At 45.7% G+C, this 23,116-nt stretch overlaps 1 protein-coding gene across 3 annotated transcripts; it reads right to left on the reverse strand.

The window, feature by feature from the left end:
- Nucleotides 1-9,565: 9,565 nt before the first annotated feature.
- Nucleotides 9,566-13,990, reverse strand: LOC103648761 (protein arginine N-methyltransferase 5). Of its 3 annotated transcripts, XM_035965308.1 has the most exons (10): nucleotides 13,841-13,990; nucleotides 13,259-13,348; nucleotides 13,082-13,159; nucleotides 12,897-12,985; nucleotides 12,719-12,794; nucleotides 12,581-12,627; nucleotides 10,457-10,498; nucleotides 10,178-10,286; nucleotides 10,018-10,101; nucleotides 9,566-9,905 (listed from the first exon to the last, which is right to left on the reverse strand). In XM_035965308.1, exons 1-8 carry the CDS (start codon nucleotides 13,910-13,912, stop codon nucleotides 10,226-10,228), a joined length of 555 nt encoding a protein of 184 aa, XP_035821201.1. In that variant the 5' UTR covers nucleotides 13,913-13,990; the 3' UTR covers nucleotides 9,566-9,905; nucleotides 10,018-10,101; nucleotides 10,178-10,225. The 3 variants fall into 3 exon arrangements, with proteins under 3 accessions (XP_035821201.1, XP_020404886.2, XP_035821202.1); XM_020549297.2 differs by lacking the exons at nucleotides 9,566-9,905; nucleotides 10,018-10,101; nucleotides 10,178-10,286 and having other exon boundaries at nucleotides 10,297-10,498; XM_035965309.1 differs by lacking the exons at nucleotides 9,566-9,905; nucleotides 10,018-10,101; nucleotides 10,178-10,286; nucleotides 10,457-10,498 and adding an exon at nucleotides 11,204-11,257 and having other exon boundaries at nucleotides 11,596-12,627.
- Between the last annotated feature and the right edge of the window lie 9,126 nt (nucleotides 13,991-23,116).

Genomic DNA, 23,116 nt, shown 5'->3' on the forward strand with positions numbered 1-23,116 from the left:
AGAAGAACCTCAACAGTGAAGCCGCGGGAGGATGTTGGCCTCCCACTTGAAAAACAATATACTCTTATGCGTGAGGGGGTTTTGCCTCCCAAGTCTGTAATAATATTACTCTATGCACTCTTATAACCTGGTAATGTAATAATAACACTCTCTCTATATTTTGATGAATGTAAATTAAGTTATTGTAATTCGCTTCCGCTTATTCGTTCTCCGATGAGTTGTAATATCTGCGTGACGGGTGAAACGCTCTTAGGCGAGGAAATAAGGATACAGATACTGAACTTGTCGAGTGATTATGTGCATCTATAGGGTTGTCCATGGTACCATTCATCATCATTGAGTGGACTTTCTTGGCGAAGCTCCCTGTGTTGAGGCCTTCGGTCTAGGTCATCCTGAGTGAGGTGGCGCATTTATAGGGCAGCCCCTGGCACCGTTGTCTTCTTCGGCGGCATTGCGGAAGTCGATGCTTGCCGAAGGTGGTCGAATGAGTTCACCGGAGGTGGGCGCCAATTTTGGTCCTTGTTCTCAAATGCTATACATCAAGAACAAAGCAACATGATTAACAATTAGATACCTTCGTCCTTCGAAGCATTATCTCCCTTGGGATATAATGATCTTCAGACGAAGGTCATGAAGGACATACCTTCATCATTTCAGTAAACGAGTATAAATAAAAGCACATAAAATCATGTTGGTATAAACAAAAGAATATAAATAATACTTACAATTCAATAGATTATTTATATTCTCATTTTATAAACATGGATGAACATTAATGATATTTATATTACATCAATACCTTCGTCTTGTCAGAAGGTGAAAATGTAAGAGTGACGCGAGAGCAAATACAATCCAGCGTGAACAGTACGGTGTTACTGTTCATCTATTTATAGGCACGGGACGCAGCCCGGACAAAATTACATTCATGTCCTTGATATTTACTGTTAACCATAAGGCAAGCTATCAAGGACTAAGTAGTCTTTTCTCCTTTAAGTCGGTTCCATCTTTCATCATCGTCATTATATTAAGCTGAAGCTCTTTCAGCCACTGCTTCAGCGTCCTTTTATCCTGCCTTCAAGTCGTATCTTCATATCATGCATACCTTCATCTCAAAGCCGAAACCTCCTGTAACAGTCTATGTTATACTGAAAAACATATTAGCCACATTTTTTAGGACCTTCGGAAGAGAAAGGCCCCCAACACGCACATTAATCCTTAATTCCATTTCCGTCTCATAGACAAGGCATCCACCTTAGATCCAAGTCCATAGACCATGATAGATCCCATTATCAAGATGAATACAATCAATTCCTGACCTCGCGCGAGTGCTAGAAAAATCACTCGACTTCTACCGAGATCCCTAATTAGCACAACAGCTACTCGACCTAGCATACTAGTATCCATCCCAAAAAGGAATCCTAAGTTCATGCAACTAGGGTTGCAAGCAAATCCTACACTTAAGTGCACATTACAAACCTACAAACATTAAATGAAGTAAAATAGCATATATACGGTTATGTATAAAACCGGGGCTTGCCTTCAAAAGCTGGGGCTGCAGGGAGGTCCTCGGTGGCAGGCTCTGGTGCTGGGTCCTCACTAACGGAATCTGAGGCTTTGCCGAGTGTCGGCCTCTTTGCCGAGTGCCGCAATCGGCAAAGTTCGGCTCTCGGTAACGAGCCTCTTTACCGAGTGCAGGACACTCGGCACTGGACAACAGTCGGCAAAGACATGTTTGCCGAGTGTCAAACACTCGGCAAAGAAAGCGCTGGGCAAAGGGCCGTCAGCGGCCGTCCTAAAGCTGACGGCCGTCAGTCTTTGCCGAGAGCCGAGGACTGGCACTCGGCAAAGAGGCTTCTTTGCCGAGTGCCAAATACTGGGCACTCGGCAAAGAAGGTTTTGTTTTTTACATTTTGGCCACCAAACTTTTTGTGGTATGTTCCTACACTATGTAGACCTACATGTACCATTTTGGGACAATTATAACAGTGTTTGCAATAGCTAGTAGATTTAGTTCGTTTATTTGAATTTCTTCGAAAAATTCAGTTTTGAACTGCAGGTCACTCGAAACTTGGAAAACAGTGCATGAAAAAATGATATCCATGCTACTTAGCATAAGTTACGACCGATTTCAGGAGCGGACCGGAAACTTCGAGCACCATGCTCACTTAATATGGCCGTGAACTTGCCATCTAGGTGTTTTAAAATTGTATAAAACACAAACAAAGTCAGAAAATCATGAAACCTGTCCACGTGTCATGATATCATATGTAGAGGCTGTGATAAAAATTTGAAATTTTTTTGAGAAAGTTGTGACGCACTATGTGTAGAAACCTAAGAGATCCACATTGAAACTTCATGATTTCATGTGTAGTTCTCTTAGGTTTCTACACATACTGTCTCACAACTTTCTCCAAACATTCTAAATTTTTTATCACAGCCTCTACATATGATATCATGGCACGTGGACAGGTTTCATGATTTTCTGAGTTTGTTTGTGTTTTATACAATTTTTAAACACCTGGATGGCAAGTTCACGGCCATGTTTAGTGAGCATGTTTCTCGAAGTTTCCGGTCCGCTCCTGGAATCGGTCGTAACTTATGCTAAGTAACATGAATATCATTTTTGCATGCACAGTTTTTCAAGTTTCGAGTGACCTGCAGTTCAAATTTGAATTTTTCGAAGAAATTCAAATAAACGAACTAAATCTACTAACGATTGAAAACACTTTTCTAATTGTCTCAAAATGGTACATGTAGGTCTATATAGTGTAGGAACACACCACAAAAATTTTGGTTGGGAAAATAAAAAAAATAAAAATGTAATTTGCCGAGTGTTTACAAATGACACTCAACAAAGACTACTTTGCCGAGTGCTAGCTGGTAGACACTCGGCAAAGAGTTATTAAAGAATCTTTGCTGAGTGCCGCAATGGGGACACTCGGCAAAGACCACTTTGCCGAGTGCCGCCGATCTGGCACTCGGCAAAGAAGGAAAATAAACTGCCCGCGCGTTCTTCTTTCTCTGCTCTCACTCTCTCTGTCAGCCGCGCCATCCGCTCGCCGCCTCCTCCCCGCAGCTCCCCGCGCCGCCGCCTCCCTGCGCCGCCGCCTCCCCGCGCCTCCCCGTGCCTCCCCGTGCCCGCCGCGCCTGCCCCTCGCCGCGCTGTGCCACCGCCGTCCTGCCGCCCTCCCCGAGCCGCGGCCTCCCCGGGCCGCCGTCTACTCCCCGCGCCACCGTCTCCCCCGCCCGCCACCGTCGCAAGGTATAAAATTATAAAATTATGTATTGATGTTTATATTAATGTATTGATGTTTCATAGATTAATGTATTGATGTTTCATAGATTATGTATTTGAATAAACACATGTTTATATTAATGTATTGATCACTCATTATCCACCCACCCAAACTACGTACCCCCCACGCCGCCACTCGCACACACTCCCCCATCCAATCCACCACCACACCGACCCTCACACAACACACCCCCCATCCAATCCACCACCGCACCGACCCTCACCACGCCAACGTCTACAATTCCTCGTCGTCGCACCTGCATTCATCCGCCACAATATATGTCTCCCATTCTCGACTCATCACTAATGTATTGATGTTTCATAGATTGAATATATATATATGTGATTGCCGGCCATCGTGCCGTTGAATTATGCGTGGAAGACAGCCATCATGCTGATACTTTTATTTGCAGGATTTCGACACCTCCCCGTGCAGGGGAGGTGCTGCCGAAATTTTCTATTGATAGGCTTCTGTTAGAGGATGGAGGACCGTGAGTGGATGTACACGGGCCGTAGAGGAAGGAACAATGTCACCACTGAATGGATTAGAAAGACCGATGATTTCATGGAACAGGCATATGGCGAAGCTGCTAAAGGAGCGAGTCTAGTCCCATGCCCGTGCAGCAAATGTGCCAACCAGAAAAGAAAACCAAAGAAGGCCATGGTAGAACATATTTGGAAGAATGGATTTACGTCGGGCTATACTCGGTGGATATTTCATGGTGAAGTGCATCGTACGAGAGAGGAGGTGAGACAACGTGCCGAGGATTATGACGCGGATGCGGGGGTACCGGATATGTTGAACGACTATCAGGAGGCCCAGTACACGGGAGGATGTATATATGACGAGCCAGAGCCGACTGCAAAGGCGTTCTACGATATGTTCGACGTGGCATAGAAGCCCCTTCATGACCAGACAAAGGTTTCTCAACTGGATGCCACTGGGCGTGTAATGGCGTTCAAGTCGCAGTACAGCATGAGTAGAGACGCATTCGATGGCTTGTTGACGGTTATTGGGAGCCTGCTTCCGGATGATCACGTTCTGCCAAAGAGCATGTACGAGGCACATAAACTCCTTCATGCACTCAAGATGACGTATGAGCAGATTCATGCTTGTCCGAAGGGCTGCATGCTATTTAGGAAAGAATACACGGAGGCAAAGTACTGTCCCAAGTGTACATCATCTAGGTTCATAGAGGTAGACTCTGGTGATGGACAGAAGAGGCAGCTCGACATCCCCTTGACAATCCTACAGCACCTTTCGTTCATACTGAAGATCCAGCGTCTTTACATGACACAGGAATCCGCGAAACAGATGACATGGCACAAAAATGGAAAACGATACAATCCTGACAAGATGGTGCACGCATCCGATGGTGAAGCATGGAAACACTTTGATGCCATTCACCGTGAGAAAGCCAAAGAGGCTCGTAATGTACGTGTTGCGTTGGCCACATATGGGTTCAATCCCTATGGAATGAGCGCTGCCCTGTACACAAGTTGGCCCATGTTTGTTATCCCAATCAATCTCCCCCTAGTGTGTGCTTTCAAAGGCAGAATATATTCGTGTCGTTGATAATTCCCGGACACCCGGGGAATAAAATGGGCGTGTACATGGAGCCTTTGATCGATGAATTGGTACGTGCCTGGGAGGAAGGGGTATGGACGTATGATCGAGCTACGAAGACAAACTTCAGAATGCATGTTTGGTACCAGTACTCCATGCATGACTTACCGGCGTATGGGCTATTCTGTGCCTGGTGTGTTCACGGTAAGTTCCCATGCCCAGTTTGCAAGGAAGCTCTCAGGTTCATTTGGTTGAAAAAGGGTGGCAAATATTCATCATTCGATAAACATCGACAATTTCTCCCTACTGACCATCCATTCCGCCTAGACATCAAGAACTTTACGAAAGGTGTCGTAGTGACACACCGCCCACCTGCAATGATGACTGGTGCCGAAATTCTTCAACAGATAGATGGGCTCGTGGCCAATACAGAAGGTGGTTTTGTGGGATATGGTGAGCAGCATATGTGGACACATAAGTCTGGCTTGACTCGGCTCCCCTATTATGACGACCTGCTCCTTCCACACAACATTGACGTGATGCACACTGAAAAGAATGTTGCCGAGGCACTGTGGGCAACAATTATGGACATTCCTGATAAGTCAAAGGATAACGTGAAGGCAAGAGTGGATCTGGCAGCGTTATGTGATAGACCAAACCTAGAGATGAAGCCGCCTAGTGGCGGAAAGACGTGGAGAAGGCCTAAGGCCGATTTCGTCCTAAGCAGGGCCCAGAGGAAGGAAGTACTTCAGTGGATCAAGATGTTGATGTTCCCTGATGGGTATGCAACTAACCTGAGTAGGCCGATTTTGTGCAAAAGAGTTATCTCGGACCGTGGTTGCAGATTTGGAAAGATTGGCACCCGTGTTACTGTGTAATCTTGAGAAGATATTTCCACACGGCTTCTTCAATCCAATGCAGCATTTGATTCTTCATCTCCCCTATGAGGCACGAATGGGGGGCCCGTGCAGGGACGTTGGTGCTATCCAATCGAGAGATGTCTAAAGACTATTCGAAAGAAATGTAGAAATAAATGCAAAATCGAGGCTTCCATTGCAGAGGCATACATTCTAGAGGAGGTCTCAAACTTCACAACAACTTATTATGGTGACAAACTGTCGAGCGTGTATATATGTGATATATATGTGATATCTTTTGTTTGTGTGGATGGAATACAAAAAACAAATAAAAAAGGTGCATACTGGTCACTTTGCCGAGTGTAACACTCGGCAAAGAGGTGCTTTGCCGAGTGTCAGGGTCATAACACTCGGCAAAGAACAAAGACCTGGGCACCGGTTTAGGGACTTTGCCGAGTGTAATGTCGCTGGCACTCGGCAAAGAGGCACGCTTTGCCGAGTGCCGAACATAGCACTCGGCAAAGAACCTGACATGGGGACCCTCCCTGGCGGGCTCTTTGCCAAGTGTCCCAGGTGGCACTCAGCAAAGATTGATTCTTTGCCGAGTGCTGCTGGGCAGACACTCGGCAAAGGTAACTCCTTTGCCGAGTGTCATCCGTGACACTCGGTAAAGAAGCCGTCTCCGTCACCCCGTCACCGTAACGGTTGCTTTTCTTTGCCGAGTGCCCGAGAAAAAGTACTCGGCAAAGAAGGCTTTGCCAATGCACTGTTTGCCGAGCCTTCTTTGCCAAGTGCGACACTCGGCAAAGCCTTTGCCGAGTGTTTTTACGGCTTTGCCGAGTGCTTCGGGCACTCGGCAAAGCGCCCATTTCTGGTAGTGCCTGGACTTCCTCTTGGGCAACTCCTTGCTCGGGGATGACCACGTACTCTCCGTCAGCGAGGTTGCAATATAATAAATGCAATGAATAAGATACATGTATGCTATGATATGCAAATTTAGTAACTATGATGCAAGGTGAAGTAACTAAGTTAGCAAGACAGAGCTTAGTCTTACTACTGAAGGCTTTAGTAGTATACTTAGTGATTAGAACCAGGTGTGGCCAAGGACTAGGAGGTTGGATTAATTTAGTACTAAACTAACCTTTAATGTCTTAGTGAAGACTTAACAAGGTTTTTGCTGAATTTATTATGGGTAAGATTTATCAGTTCTCCTAACCTTCTCTTTTTCCTTTTTTATTTATACTTTTAGAGTGGATTTGAACTACAATATTGATTTAAGAATTTCCAAAAATCCTGTAAAACTTACAGTGGCTTCCCACTGGCTCACATAAGTCTGTCTCAAAAATTGAGGCCTAAAATGAGAATGGTTTTCTCTGTACAAAAATATTAAAACCTAGGGCAGAGGGGGTACTTTGAACTACAACTCTTATCTAGGTGTGGATTCTACCCCAAGAGTTATTTTTGATGATATCTAGGTGTATTATCATGATTCTATGCCAAATTTTAGCCAAAGATACCTAATGGTTAATTAGTGGTGATTTTCTAAAGTTTGGGGGCTTAGTGGTGCTTTCTACTACCACTCTATTTGAAAAATGTCAAACAACAAATTTCCCATTTTTTCTAGTTTCTTCTTTGTGCAAGAGCAATCATTCCTAAAGTTGGTTATTTTTACTTATAGGGGATGGGTTGTATGATTTCTTAGAATATATGATATTTCTCATGGGGCAGGGGGTGGGGTGTATTCCACTGTATTTTCACCTTAGTTTTATTTTTCCCTTATTTGAAGTATTGGCAAAATCCAAGTTTTATTTGTTTAACCCACTTACTGTGATATTCTGGGGTGGTTACTATTTTTACAGTGGTACAATAGTGGTCAAGGGTCTACTACATTTTTCTATCACCTTTGCATATGCCCTCATATTTTTAATCATTATCTTTCTTAAATACTTAATACCTAAATAAAATCATAAATTCTAGATCAGTACTGGACTAGGGTTTCATATATTTTTCTTATAAACTTTATCACTTAATCATGCTAGGAAAGATAGTATTGCTCTCTGGTTTCCATTTTTAGTGTCCTTTTCTATTTTTCCAAGGTTTGGGCAGAAATAGGTTTTAGTGAACAAACCTTGCTTAACCTTGCGTACTAGGGTAATTAGTATTTTTTGATGGTGTAACTACATGCTAAGCAGCTTCACAAATTTTCTCAGTTCCAGTGTAACTGTTCTTCTATTTTCCCTCTATTTTCTTGTTTTAGGAAGTTTTCGACATTAATTCAAAAGTCCTTAATCAGATACATAAATTACCTGGTTTTATATTTTTAACAGGTAGATCACTTTATTTGTGGTGGAGCAAAATTGGTTTCACAATTTTTGGGCTAGTATTACACACGTTACTAATTTTTTAAGTTCTCTGATGAAATAAAAGGGAAGTTAAAACGAAAAAGAAAAGAAAAGCAAACTTGCGCTGGGTCCCTAGGCTTTTCTACTGTTCATATTAAATCTAGGTCCCTAGAGCACTACTCATTCGTGTCACTGACATTGCGAAAACCCCCCTGGGTTCTTCCCATTCTTAACCCGCGCTCCACCCTCGCCAGAATAGTACAGCGCGAACTCCGGTAAGCGATTGTACCTTACCGGTGGCGGTAACGATTCGGGGTATTGGTCGGGGAGTCTTGTGGGGGTCCGACGAACTTGGTGACGGCTGAGATTGGTCGGAGGAGGCTAGTCGCATCCGATCCTCGCGTACAGGCGGGCAGGGAAGGTCTGGTGGCGGTGATATTCGCCTCTAATGGGGTTAGGATTCCAAGGAGAAGCTTGGGAGCTTCACCAGGCTTTGGTGAAGTCGTCCGTGTGCTTCAACTCGGCAATGGCGGCTCGGGTTAGTCGGTCCACTTTCACTGACGGTCGCGCGTCGAGTGGCGGAAAGGAGCAGACCTCACCGGCGCGGTAGGGCTCAATTAAACCGTTCAGCTGGGGAGCCGCTAGCGAGCTTAGCTGGGCGTGGGAGTGACTATGGCGAGCTGGCCACGGTGGCCAGTTTTCAGAGGAGGAGGCGGGTCGCGGGGAGGTCGCCGGAGCTGCTGGCTGGCTTGGGAAAGCTAGGCGCGATGCGAAGGGAGTGACCGGGAGGGTGGCCGTGCATGAGGGCGGGCTTTATAGCCGCTCGCGGGCACGGCATGGGCGTGGGCGCGGGGCGCGCGCTGCAGTGGCCAGGCCATGCTCGGCCTGTCAGGCAAGGCATCGAGCGCATGGCAGCATTCGGTCTGGTCATTTTCAAGCGCTAATTGGCCCGCAATCTTCTCGTAACTATCCAGAATCCCTGCACAAGATATCTTCCTTGTCGTTTACCCTTTGTTTCCCATGCAGCGCTTGAGTGGATTTGATCTCGGGTTGGCGAGATACGAGGAGGTGAAGTTGCACTACACCAAAATAGTAAACTTCCTAGAGCCTAAACCCTAGGAAGTTAGGCCTAAACTCTAGGAAGTTAGCTAAACTCTCGGAAGTTAAGCCATCCCGTCGGAAGTTTGGCTCTCGAAATTTTTTTGTCGGAAGTTAGCTTAACTTTCTAGAGCCCTCTAGGAAGTTAGCTAACTTCCTACAGCCAAAAAAGCATCTCAGAAGTTAGTAGATTCTCGGAAGTTAGTAGCTTCACGCCGTCAGCGCCGTCAGCTGGCTAACTTCCTACGACTTATTGTAGCCCCTAGGAAGTTAGCTCGCTAACTTCCTACAGCTTAATAAGCCTCTAGGAAGTTAATTTGACCAACATTACAAATGTTGTTTATTTTTATTTTACACCACATTCCACAACATAACAAATATATCAACAGCTATATAGCACAACATATTTTCACATAAAACATCTCACACACAATCACATAACAATATTTAAATTCATAGTCTCATCAATTACATCACAAAATTCTCATCCATTGTCTCATCAATTGTCTCATCAATTACATCACAAAAGTCTCATCCATAGTCATAATAAGACACATCTCATCATGCAGTACTAATAAGAGACAATATCTCATACATAATCATAATAAAAATCTCAAGTATCAGAACGCAATAACATGGAAGCTCACGGTCGCCGATCACCATCGGGTTATAGTGACGAGTGATGGTCGATACCTCCAGTTGGGCCGAACATAGCTCGAACACAGCTGCTGCCCCCATTCCAGATCCTGCAATTGTTACGACGCATCACGATCAACTACAGAAGATCAAATTACATCTATGCGTTGACATGCTTTGCCTATACATGTTAGTATGTGATAACTGATAAGTAAGACTAACCGATACACATGGTGACAACACCAAATCTGCAGTCTCTGCTCCGACGCTTCATTTCATTTAGAAGAGTAGCCACGCACCGGGCACCTAAACATACAAAGAATCACAAGTTTAACCGACTTTGCTCAAAAAAAATATAGCAGGTAAGTAGATGTTCCATTACCTGTTGCACCCAGAGGGTGTCCAAGGGCAATCGCGCCTCCATTTACATTTACTTTGGAACTATCCAGCCCCAACTTGTTGCAGCAATAGACAAACTAAGAGGCAAAGGCCTAAGCATGGATGATTCAGTAATCAGATGTTATGGATAAATAGGTGAGAGAAGAGGGTGTAGATCAAGGTAATCGACACAGACCTCATTCAGATCAAACAAATGATATTATTTAACATATTTTTGACATTAGGAATTAAGTAAATATATGTATAAGAAAAGGTCCAGTACGATGAAGGAATGGAAATCCCATCAGGCTTCAAGAATCTCTGAGCACCATCAAGACACTCAGGAGATAGTTCATTGTCACCAAAGGACCCAATCAATTCACGACCTGATTCATATAGGTTTGTAAGAGGTTTTTAAAATCTAACAGGTTGGAAAGGTATAGCATGACCATTTCCAAGAAAGAAATATCACCATACCAAAACATCTGCCTTTTCAGGGGCGTCCCAACACCGCATGTCACTAGTAGAAATTACAGTAACCAGGCTTTCGCAACCCTCCAATTTGATCAAACTCTGTTTCATCACCCAAAATAGATCAAATCAAAATATTTGTCAACACTTATACGATACAAGATGTCAGCAGTACATAGTAAAAGAACAAGTAAATGATTGTATCATCAATCATTGCATTGACAAACTTTAGTAATTCAGTACCAAACTAATGGACATGCATGATTGAAGAAATATGAGACAGAACAACCACTCAATAACTTACATGAAGAGTAATAACAGCGTTAGGATTTTTTTCAACATCATATACTTTTAATTTGCGACCAGTTTCTTCAGCAGCCTGCAATGTCAAAGTTTTATTTAGATCCACTGAAGATATATATATATATATATACAGAGAGAGAGAGAGAGAGAGATTTTAAAAAAATAGCTTCTGTTACAGTTGTACTATCATGACAGCTAATTAAGCAAGATCCTCTTTTCTTTGAAGCGCATAAGCTTCAAGAGCAGTGGTGCTGACCTGCAACGATGCTCATACTAGAGGTCCCCGTCCTGCTCCCACAACCATCAGCACCTTTGTTTGTTGAATAGTGAATACATAATTAGACTCAAGGAAAAAACAAAATTTGGAATGAATCCAGTGAGACAGGGGGTAGATTTATTTACGGGATGCAGGAAATTAAAAAGCAAAAAAAGAGTTGTTCAACTGGCAATGATCTAGAAACATATAGGAAAAACAACATTTAAATTTCTGTCAAATCAGCAGAAAATAAAACCTCTAACATTATTTAGAGTTACACCATTACTTCATCTCCTAGATTTTTTCGCTATTCTAAAGTTTTACTGAGAATAAGGTTTACATGCATCAAATTTAGGAGGAAAGACACATCAAAGTTTAAGGCCTAATCCTACTGTCCTAGTTGTGGAGACTGCATCATCAGCAACCCTATCAACCAAGGCCTTAGCAACTGCTCTTCGATACTGCTCACAAGATGTAAGAGAAATTTGTAATTTTGCCACTCTCAGTTTTGGGTTTCTGTTATTATGCCATCCTATGTCTATGACTGGTGGGACCATCTGTGTCTATGATTTGTGGGTTTCATACAATATTTGTTTTCTTTTGCCAAATGAGGTTCATCAGCTCGTTCAAGGGAACTAATATTTCAAGAACAGCCATATAATGTGATGCTTAATGAAATCATGGTGGAAATAGTTAAGAAGTTCAATTCAGATTTTAAATTTTGCATTCATATTATTCAAAATAAATGTGAAAAAAGGAGCTACTTATAAAACAAAAGTCATATTCACATCATATAGCAGGAACCTGAGTGTACTTAACAACATCCTTCTCAAATATCTCATAAGTTTGAACTTCCAAATTGTCCATTAGAGGCTGCACCAGAAGGAAAGTCAAGGCCATGAGTATACGAAGAGTAACGGAGGAGGGCAAAGTATTTTTGTACTAGCTTGGAAGGAAAAAAACTCAGGGGTGTTAGGTTGTCAGCAGAATAAGTGAATACCCTGTGAACTAGGGAAAAAATCCTTCCCAGAAAGATTGTTTGAATTAGAATGAAGTGGGCATCATCTGCCTTAGCCTACGAATGTGTTTAACCTATTTAAAAGGCTGTAGAACAAAAGACATTGTGATTTGATCTTCCAGATATTATCACCTAAATAGAACAAAAAAGAACTCAAGAACAATGCTCGCCACAGTTACCTCAATTAAAGCACAAAAGTGCATATATATGAGAAAAAAACAAGTTAAAAGAAGCACACAACATTGGATCATTGACTCTGAAGATATGAAAATAGAAATGTTGACTACGCGTAAGCATGAAGGCAATAAAAATAACAAACCTGAATAGAATGTTTAAAAAATCCAGTTAGCAGACTATGATGGCGCTTTGATAAACAAGGATATCCTTTTGCATTTGTAAGAAAAGCCTGTGAGGCAAAAAAAAACAAGCGGTGACCTGAGTTATCATTGGCTGACACATAAACATGAATTTTTATATCAAAAAAATTGTGTGATTACCTCGGTTTGCAGAATAGCAGCCCTTACAGGCTCTCCAAACCACCTTGCTAATGAGTTTATTGATGGCAGAGTGCTCCTGATAGAAGAATGAATCTTTGTTAACACCAATACTATTGCATTAGAGATTAAAATAATAAATAGCTGCAAAAGTACTGGTATGGGCAGGTATGACACTTACAAAATATCAAGTACCACACATAGTTGGCTACTATGGTCACATAGCAATCTGAATGAATTCCATAATTCCCATGAGTCTATAATTTCACTCTGTAACTAAAGAAAACACATAAACATGTGCATTGTGTATAATGCTAAAATACTTTTATATCATGTTCCAGGCACACTGAATTGTCAAAAAAATACCGTGTGGCTGTTATTCTTTATTTTATCAAGATCATCATCCATAGGCTTAGAATTCTCCAGAGGCAACCTGATCCACAACTTGAGAAAAAACAGAAGAAAAAATACCATTCAGGTATAAGCATATCTAGAACACAGATAAAACTGACAGAACGAGGAGTGGGAGAAGGAGGGTAATACATGCATATTGGTCAGGCCTTGCAAAATTTGATTCACGACTCTGGCATAATTGCCACAAAAAGATCTCCTGGGGGCAGGAAGAACACATGCCTGCAAGGACATGCACCAAAATTCAAAATCCTAAGATTTTCAGCCACCATCAAAATCCTAAGATTTTGTATTGGAATGGAAATGCCCTTGTTTCTAGAGCTTGCGAGATGGTGAAAACTGAGATGGTTAGAAGTTCATCTCCTTTTACAGGGGCATATTAGCATCTTAGGAAGTCAAATTTTATGCATACTTAGTGTAGTGAAGTTGTATGAATATATTTATATTTCACATACCTTTTAACTTAACATTAATTTTGTAGTAATTCTAAATATAATGTGTTTTAAATACTTCTCCAAATCATAAAGCATCCTACAAAATGAAAGAGGGGGGTACTTCAGGAAAATAAGAGCAGATCTAACTTTTGTTATGAAGTCTGTTGTCTCAAAAGAAAATGACCAAGGACACTTTCTGTTTCGATGATCTTAAAAACAACCAGAAAGCATATCCAAATTTATATGGTTGCAAAGTTAAGCAGGAGACAAAACGACTTACTTTTCCTTCTGATGCCATCGCCCCAATATCTTCATTTTCCTCTTGCAATGTTCTACATTTAGCCATTAGCATTTTCCCCAGTTTGCTGGATGGAGTAAAATTGACAGCAGCAACATTGTCCTATAGCTCCTTTATTTTTTTCTCTTTCTGTAAGATCGGTGTAAGATTTGAACCACCAGTGTAAGACCAGTGTAAGATTCGAACCAAACATATTAAATAGGGGTACATAGAGCTACTGGCTGTGATGGCAACCAGGAATCACCAAAATATGCAAAGATAATTTAATTGACATCACTTCTAGGCATTTAAGGTTTATTATTCCCAAAATTCTAACCCAGGTTTGAAACCCTAATCTAACATCCCCCCTTCTTCTTATCTATCCCCAAAACTCCCTTAAATTTTTCCCATCATATGCATACACATCGTTTGATCATAAACACCTCACTTAGATTTTATTTTCCAGCACCTAGATTATCTACTAAATAAATTGTTCAAAAAGAAAAGGAACAAAAAAAGGAAATGGGATTTAGAAAATAAAAAGAAAAAAGAGAAAGCTCTCCCCCCTGCTGGGCCGAATCCGGCCCAGACCGCGGTCGCCTTCCCTCTCCCTCGCGCCCGCGCTTCCCCCTTTCGGCCCAATAGCCGGCCCGCTCCCGCGCGCGCAGCCGCTCGCGCACCCCCTCAATCTCTCTCGCTGACAAGCCAGCCCCACCTGCCAGCCACTCTCTCGCGCGCTCCCTCTCGCTGGCAGACCGACCCCACCGGTCAGCCGCGTCGTCGTCTTCCTCACGTACGACACACCGTCGTCCCCTCCACCGTTGTCCCCTCGCCCATCCCCTCGCCGCACAGGAGAGTTCGGCACCGCCCCGTCCTCGCCGCTTGACCGCGTCCTTGCCCAGTACCGCCCCGCCGTGAAGTCTCATCGTCGCCGCTGTGCGACATTTATGCCGGGGTTGTGCACCTCACCGGCGCCCGCCGAGCTCCGCCGCTCCCCTCCCCTTGGGCGCCTATAAAAAGGTCGCCCCGGGCACTTCTTTCCCCGCACCGGCCTCGGCCACCACCCTCCTCCCCTCGCCCGAGCCCAATTCGCGAAGCACCGCCGTTTTCTCCCTCTCCGGTGAGTTCTTCCCCCACTTCTCTCTCCCTCTCTGTTGGTCCAGCGAGCGATTAAGTTAGCCTACCAGCTTCCTCACATTGTCGCGAACTCAGAACACCACTCCTCGCCCCAATCCCTCGCCCAAAGCTCACCGACGGCGATCCCCGCCGCGGAGCTTCGCCACCTCCCCGCGGACAGCCCCCTCCCGGCCCCCTCTAGCCAAATCAAGCCTACCCCTAGGTTCGCTAGCCCCTCCCCGTGCTAAGGCACCTCCCCGTGGCCCAAGAACTGGGTCACCGGCGGCGAATTGCCGCCGAGCCCACCGGTGGCCGGGTTTCTTTCCCCGTGGCCGACCGGTTCGCCCGCGCCGTCGACCCGTGGCGCCGTTCCCCCCTCCGCTCTCGCTGACGTGTGGGCCCCGCGGTGACGCCGTCGCTCCCGCACGCCCGCGCCGTCTCCCCCGCCTTGGGCCGCAGCTGTACTGGCGCCCTCGCGCGCGCGTGCGTTGCGCCTGGCTGGGCCGAAAATCCCCCCCCCCCCGGCCCACCTGCGAAGGAATTCCTTTTCTTTTTCCTTTCTTCAACCTTTTCTCATTTAATTAGTATTTCTCAATATTTTATGCACCAAAAATTATCCAAATAATTTCTCAAGTCACAAGTAATAATAATGTTAGCATATGACACACTGCAATTGGAAAACCTATGTTGATGTATTGTTTTATTAAATGTTTTTATTAGAGGAAGCGGGGACCGCTGATCCAGAACCCGTAGGCCGGAGCCCGATCTCCCGGAAGTAGATCATTTGTGCCAGGAAAGCTTCGACGAAGGCAAGTCCATCCTTCCTTTGATGCATAAATTACCTATTCTTTCTACCACCACCTAGGCCGGGATTCTAGGGTGGGATATTTGCATTGTAAGCAAAGAGATGGCCTGCATTAACATACATTTTTCGGATACGAAATGTGGGTTGGGAGAAAAGGGGAATATGATATTTCAAATAAGTTCTCCCTAAAGAAAAGGTTGTGCTATAAAGGGTACTCACCCTCATCACCTTGGGAGTGGGATGATCAAGGACTCCCTGATTTAGGGGAGGGCCTAAGGTGTTGGCTCAGCTGGTTTAGGCGTGAGCAGAAGGATTGTCCCCTCATATAAGGACCGGTTTGTCATCTTCACTACCTATACTCTTTAATAGTACAACCACTCGAGAATGTGTGGGCAGTCACTCAATCTGAACTCGTGCGGTCCGACCCCAGGGTTATGAAGGCTGGGGAGCACCGGGAGGATAAGGAGGGGGAAAGTTTTGTCCGGTTTGGACATGGTGGTGGCCTAACTCCTTCTGGATAACCGTTAAGGTTAGGACGTATGAGGAAGGAAAGAGATCCGGCATTCGGGTCTCGCGACGGTGAGATCGCAGAAACCGGGCTAGTGGGTAAAGTGTACCCCTCTGCGCAGAGTTGAAACCTATTCGAATAGTCCGTGTCCACTGGCATGGACGAGTCTGGTGTGGTATGACAATTAGAGATTTTCTATAACCTCCGTGAACAGGGAAATATGTGTAAGTGCATTTTGGAAAAGGAAAACAAGGCCACGGGAGCGGGAAGCTCAGTGGTGGTTGAGTATTTATGTTACTTTTAAGTCTTTGGGAAAAACCTTACAACAACTGCCTTTCTCTAAGAAAATGTTGAGTGACTCCAGCTCCACCAAATAAAGCATGTATGATATTGGTATCTTTCTCTTTACGGGAGCGGGGTGGGCTTGTGGAATACCTAGTGTATTCACCCAGATTTCTTTACGTTTTTCAGCAGCCGAAGACTTCTTTTCTGCTATGCTTGATTGAGAGGGTTGTGTCTGCACCCAGTTCTGCCTGTGGCTTGGGCTAGTATATTTTCCTACTGCGCTTCTTATTTTGGCTCTCTCGAGCTTGTACCCCAGTATTGTAATAACCTTTATCTAAACTCTGTACTATTTGAAGTAAGGAATGTGTTTACTAGCCTCCTGGGACTAGTAATTGTATCACATTTGAGTCCCAAAGGATCGAGACGCTTCAGGTGGTATCAGAGCCCATAGGACTGGCCGTAGGTCGCAGCCCTGACCCTAAAACTTGCCCTAAAAGAAAATACCTCTTACCCCGAAGAAAAAAGTCTTCCCTCCTCTTCCCCGATATTAACAGACCCTTCTTTTCCTATTCCATATGGAAGACTCTCTGGCCATTAGGACATCCTACTGCTCAGAGGTGGAAGGGTTCCCACACCTATTGCGAAGTTGTGCGCTTCGCATGGGAATCCGCAAGAAGCTAGAATACGTCTGGAAGGAGTATCTCGAGAACGGAATGGAAAAATGCTCTATGGCAGTCTACCTGGGAGAAAGCCGAAACTATCCAAACCATCCTTCTTTCCAAGTCACTTTTACCGGATGCCGCTTCCCAGATACTTGCCAGAATGTTTCCGAACCGCCCTCCGACAACTATGCCAGAACTACAGCAAAGTGATCTTTGAAACCCCCCTTCGCTACTTTCCACCCAGCAACAAGAATACCCCCACCTGGAGGAAAAGACTTCAGGCCCTGTCAGGTAGAGACCCTGTCGAAGATGACCCCACCATTGTCTACATGGCTGGATACCTCCATACCCTCGATAACCAATATGATGACCTTGCCCTCCTCTGCACTCACCTAACCTCCCGGGTAGAAAGCCTGAAGCAAAAAGTCAGGGAACTTACAAGTGAAAAGACGTCCCTTCAGGAGAGCCTCGAAATAGCAGAAGGCGAGGAAACCAATACCCGTGAGGCCTACCGCACCCTAAAGATGGATTACGACAAGAAACTGAAGAAGCTCGCCCCCGCAAGAAAAATCCGCAAGAAGACCAAAAGCCAAGGATGTCAGACTGAGCAGAAGGAAGAAGCCCCTCCAACCCTACCCCCTGCCGAGATAAGAAGCTCGTCCGACACCAAGGAAATGTCCCTAGCCAGCCTTGATGATCTTCTCAAGGAGTTTGGGGACACTTTAGAGAAGGAGTTCGAGAGTACCCTCAATAGCACTCGCATGTAATGAGCTTATGGTAGTTGTGTGCTGCATTATGTAATGACCTGATGTAATGAATAAAGTAACTAGTTAAAAAAACTGGCATGTGCATGATAGTAACTCTTTTCCCCATGGCAGATGGCTTCGGATAAAACCACGCCTACCGCCTCCGGGATTGGAGCAGGTTTCCCCCTAAGAGCTGAAGGAGAGGCTGGCGGAGAAGGGAGTGAGACCCACCTCCCCGCACCTCCGGAACTACCACTAGACCTAGTCCAAGTTCTAGCCAATCAAACCCGACTCATTGAAGTCCTCACTAGAAGTCTGGAAAACCAGCGCCCAGGTGGTGGAAGGCCATAGGACAGGATGGGGGAATTTTTGAGACTCAAGCCTCCCACGTTCGCGGGGTCCAGCAATCCCCTCGATGCAGATGACTGGCTTCGCACGATCAAGAGGAAACTGGAAGCCATCGGATGCCCCGAAAATCAGCGTGTCCAACTGGCTGCTCATCAGCTTTCGGGAATGGCCTTAGCATGGTGGGACACCTTCAGCGAGGCCGTCAGAGATGCTACCTGGGCAGAATTCGAAACAACCTTCCGTGAGCACCATGTACCCCAGGGGATAGTTCAACTCAAGGAATATGAGTTCTGGGAGCTAACTCAAGGTGGGAGAACAGTCAGTGAGTATGTGCACAAGTTCACAGAGTTGGCCCGTTACGCGCCTGACGATGTCAGCACCGAGTCCAGGAAGATGGCCCGTTTTCTGAAAGGACTAAGACCCGAGCTTAAGACCATCCTCGCCAGCCAAGACTTCCTCAACTTTTCTCACCTCTCCAACAAAGCCATCCAAGTGGAGAGGGCAAAAGAGGAAGAAAAAGGGCACCTCAAGAAGAAATTCCAAGTTCTCCGAGCTCAGCAGCAAGAACGTCACCAGAGAGCTCGACCCTTTGGGCTTCCACCCAGGGGACCAAGCTTCAATAAACCATCTGGACCCACTCCGTCCCGCTACAGTCAGCAGAGTCAGAGCTCCCTTCAGGCCCCCTCTGTTGCAAGCAACCAATCGCCAGCAAATGCCTGTTGGCACTGCGGAGACCCCAGTCACTTCAAGAATAACTGCCCCCAGTTGAAGGCACCCGGACCTACCTACTCCAACTCGGTGAATGGCCCCAAGATTCCCTCGGCACCTCCTTCCAACAGTCAGCAGAGCAGGACTCAGTACCAGGGCAGAGCACGAGTCAACCACGTCGACGCTCAGGAAGCCCAGCAAGCTCCGGGAGTAGTGCTCGGTGAGTTCCTTGTTGAATTTAGTCCCGCTACTGTGCTTTTTGATTCAGGAGCATCACATTCATTTATAGCCACTAAGTTTGTGGAAAAGCATGGCATCCCCTCTACACCCCTAGCTATCCCTTTGGTCACCCGAACCCCGGGGTCAGACCTCCTATGCCAACTTAGGTGCTCCCAAGTCAGAATTCTCTTAAGTGGGGTAGTGTTCCTGGCAGACTTGACCGTCTTGCCATCCCAAGGGATTGATGTGATCCTAGGAATGGATTGGCTAACTAAGCACAAGGGTATCATAAGCTGCGCAAGTAAGACCGTCCTTCTCACCGACCACCAAGGAAAAGCAATTTCCTGCCAGGCCCAACCGCTCGCCAATGATCCAATGATGTTTAATCTGGCAGCAGAAAACATGTCCGTAATAGAGGAGTTCGTGGATGTATTTCCGGAAGAGTTGCCTGGAATGCCACCAGAAAGAGGAGTGGAGTTCTATATAGATCTCATTCCTGGCACTGCGCCCATCGCAAAGAGACCATACCGCATGGCCCCCACAGAGTTAGCCGAATTAAAACTCCAGATTGCAGAGCTACAACAAAAAGGGTACATCCGTCCCAGTTCGTCTACTTGGGGAGCACCCGTCCTTTTCGTTACCAAAAAGGATGGAAGTATGAGAATGTGTATTGATTATCGGTCCTTGAATGAAGTTACAATCAAGAATAAGTACCCTCTCCCTCAGATCGACGACCTCTTCGACCAGCTGCAGGGAGCCAAATATTTCTCCAAGATAGACCTCAGGTTAGGATATCACCAACTGAGGATCAAGGAAGCAGATATTCAGAAGACTGCATTCGTCACCAGATACGGACAATATGAATTCACAGTGATGCCGTTTGCGCTAACAAACGCACCCGCCTTTTTCATGAACCTCATGAATAAGGTATTTATGGAAGAATTGGATAAGTTTGTCGTGGTCTTCATCGACGATATCCTCATCTATTCCAAGAATCGCAAGGACCATGAGCGTCACCTTCGAATCGTCCTCGGAAGACTCAGGGCACATCAACTTTATGCTAAGCTCAGCAAGTGTGAGTTCTGGTTAGAAAAGATAGCCTTCCTGGGGCATATCTTGACGGCAGAAGGGATAGAAGTGGACCCATCCAAGGTGGAAGTCGTTTCAAAATGGAAACAGCCATCCAACGTCAGTGAAGTACGAAGCTTTCTGGGAATGGCAGGGTATTACCGCCGCTTTATCAAAGGATTCTCCAGCATAGCAAAACCTATGATCGAACTTCTCAAAAAGGACAATAAATTTGTGTGGACTCCAAAATTTGAGGAAAGTTTCCAGATCATCAAGAAAAAGCTTACAACCGCGCCCGTTTTGACACTACCGGACATACACCAGGATTTCGTCATTTTCTGTGACGCTTCAAGACAAGGCTTAGGGTGTGTATTGATGCAAAATGAGAAAGTTATTGCCTATGCATCCCGCTTACTCAAGCCACACGAGCAGAACTACCCTACCCACGACTTGGAGTTGGCAGCCATAGTGCACGCCCTGAAAATATGGAGGCACTATCTGATTGGGAACAAATGTCACATCTTCACCGATCACAAGAGTCTGAGGTACATCTTCACTCAGCCAGACCTCAACCTCCGTCAAAGAAAATGGCTTGAATTGATCAAGGATTATGACCTCGAAATCCATTACCACCCCGGGAAGGCCAACGTGGTGGCAGACGCCCTCAGCCGAAAACCTTTCGGGATCAAGGGGACCAACTTTTTAGAAAATTGGAAGAAGGAATCAGCTTAGCTAAATGCATGTCTGGGAGACAACGGTAGCCTGGAAGTCAAGCCAATGCTAGAAGATCTCATATGCAAGGCTCAACGCCTGGACGCTGAGACAGCCAGACTTATGGAAAGAGCTCGCAAGGAGCAACTTCCGGATCTTAGGACAGATGAACAAGGAGTCCTTTGGTTCAAGAACCGTCTGTGTGTACCAATGGGAGAGGCACGAGAAGTCCTACTCAACGAAGCCCACAACTCAGCTTACTCCATCCACCCAGGAACCACCAAGATGTACCTGGACCTCAAAGCCAGATACTGGTGGAGAGGAATGAAGAAGGAGATAGCACAGTATGTGGCCCGGTGTGACACCTGCCAGTGATCAAAGGCCGAACATCAGAAGCCTACAGGCCTACTGCAACCCCTCCCAGTGCCTGAATGGAAGTGGGAAGAAATAGGCATGGATTTCGTAGCCGGACTGCCCCGAACGCAAAAAGGGAATGATTCTATTTGGGTAATAATCGACCGTCTCACCAAGGTGGCCCACTTCATCCCAGTAAAAACCACTTTTGGAGGAGCCGCCCTTGCCCGGATATACCATAAGGAGATAGTCAGGCTCCATGGCATTCCACGGAAGATAGTGTCAGATAGAGGGACACGATTCACCTCAAAATTTTGGAAAGGCCTCCAGCAAGCAATGGGCACCAAGTTATGTTTCAGCACCGCTTATCACCCCCAGTCAGATGGTCAAACGGAAAGAGTTAACAAGATCCTCGAAGATTTACTAAGAGCCTGTGTGTTAACGTTTGACAGGGATTGGGAGTCCAGTTTGCCGTACGCTGAATTCTCATACAACAACAGCCATCAGGCCAGCATCAAAATGTCACCGTTCGAAGCATTGTATGGAAGAAAATGCCAGACCCCCCTAATGTGGTCCAATGTAGGGGAAAGGACACTAGAAGGACCCGACTTTGTTAAAGAAGCCGAAGAGAAAGTTGCCCTGATCTGCAAGAGGTTACTTGAAGCTCAGAGTCGACAGAAAAGTTATGCAGACAACAGACGAAGAGAACTCAGATTTAAGGAAGGAGATTTCGTTTATCTCAAGGTCTCCCCGATGCGTGGTGTGAAAAGGTTCCAAATGAAAGGAAAGCTAGCACCGCGTTTCGTCGGCCCCTACCCCGTCATTAGCCGAGTGGGACCCGCAGCATACCGCCTTGAGCTACCAGAATCCATGTCAGACATTCACAATGTGTTTCATGTGTCACAGCTCCGCAAATGCCTGCAAGTACCAGAAAACCACATCAAGGCAGAGGCAATTCAGATTCAAAAGGATCTCCAGTACCGAGAAAAGGCAGTGAAGATTCTCGAGTCAGCAGTACGAAGGACCCGCAACTCAGAAGTGAGACTCTGTAAGGTTCAGTGGAGCAGAGATGGAGAAGAGGAAGCTACCTGGGAAAGTGAGGACTCTCTGAGGAGGGAATACCCTTACCTTTTCTCGAGCCCCGTCTGAATCTCGAGGGCGAGATTCCTTTAAGTGGGGTAGGTTTGTAACATCCCAAAATTCTAACCCAGGTTTGAAACCCTAATCTAACCTCCCCCCTTCTTCTTATCTATACCCAAAACTCCCTTAAATTTTTCCCATCATATGCATACACATTGTTTGATCATAAACACCTCACTTAGATTTTATTTTCCAGCACCTAGATTATCTACTAAATAAATTGTTCAAAAAGAAAAGGAACAAAAATGGAAATGGTATTTAGAAAATAAAAAGAAAAAAAAGAGAAAGCTCTCCCCCCTGCTGGGCCGAATCCGGCCCAGACCGCGGCCGCCTCCCCTCTCCCTCGCGCCCGCGCTTCCCCCTTTCGGCCCAATAGCGGGCCCGCTCCCGCGCGCGCCCCCTCTCTCTCTCTCTCGCTGACAAGCCAGCCCCACCTGCCAGCCACTCTCTCTCGCGCGCTCCCTCTCGCTAGCAGACAGGCCCCATCGATCAGCCGCGTCGTCGTCTTCCTCACGTACGATGCACCGCCATCCCCTCGCCGCACAGGAGAGTTCGGCACCGCCCCGTCCTCGCCGCTTGACCGCGTCCTTGCCCAGTACCGCCCCGCCG

This window comes from Zea mays, chromosome 2 (genome assembly GCF_902167145.1).
Source record: "Zea mays cultivar B73 chromosome 2, Zm-B73-REFERENCE-NAM-5.0, whole genome shotgun sequence".
Taxonomy (NCBI): Eukaryota; Viridiplantae; Streptophyta; class Magnoliopsida; order Poales; family Poaceae; genus Zea; species Zea mays.

Coding starts and splice junctions, on each gene's coding strand:
- LOC103648761 (XM_020549297.2), bottom strand. CDS start 13,912: ATGCTAATGGCTAAATGTAGAACATTGCAAGAGGAAAATGAAGATATT. Junction 12,986..13,081: donor TAAAGAATAACAGCCACACG/GTATTTTTTTGA, acceptor CTTTAGTTACAG/AGTGAAATTATAGACTCATG. Junction 12,628..12,718: donor CTGCTATTCTGCAAACCGAG/GTAATCACACAA, acceptor TTTGCCTCACAG/GCTTTTCTTACAAATGCAAA.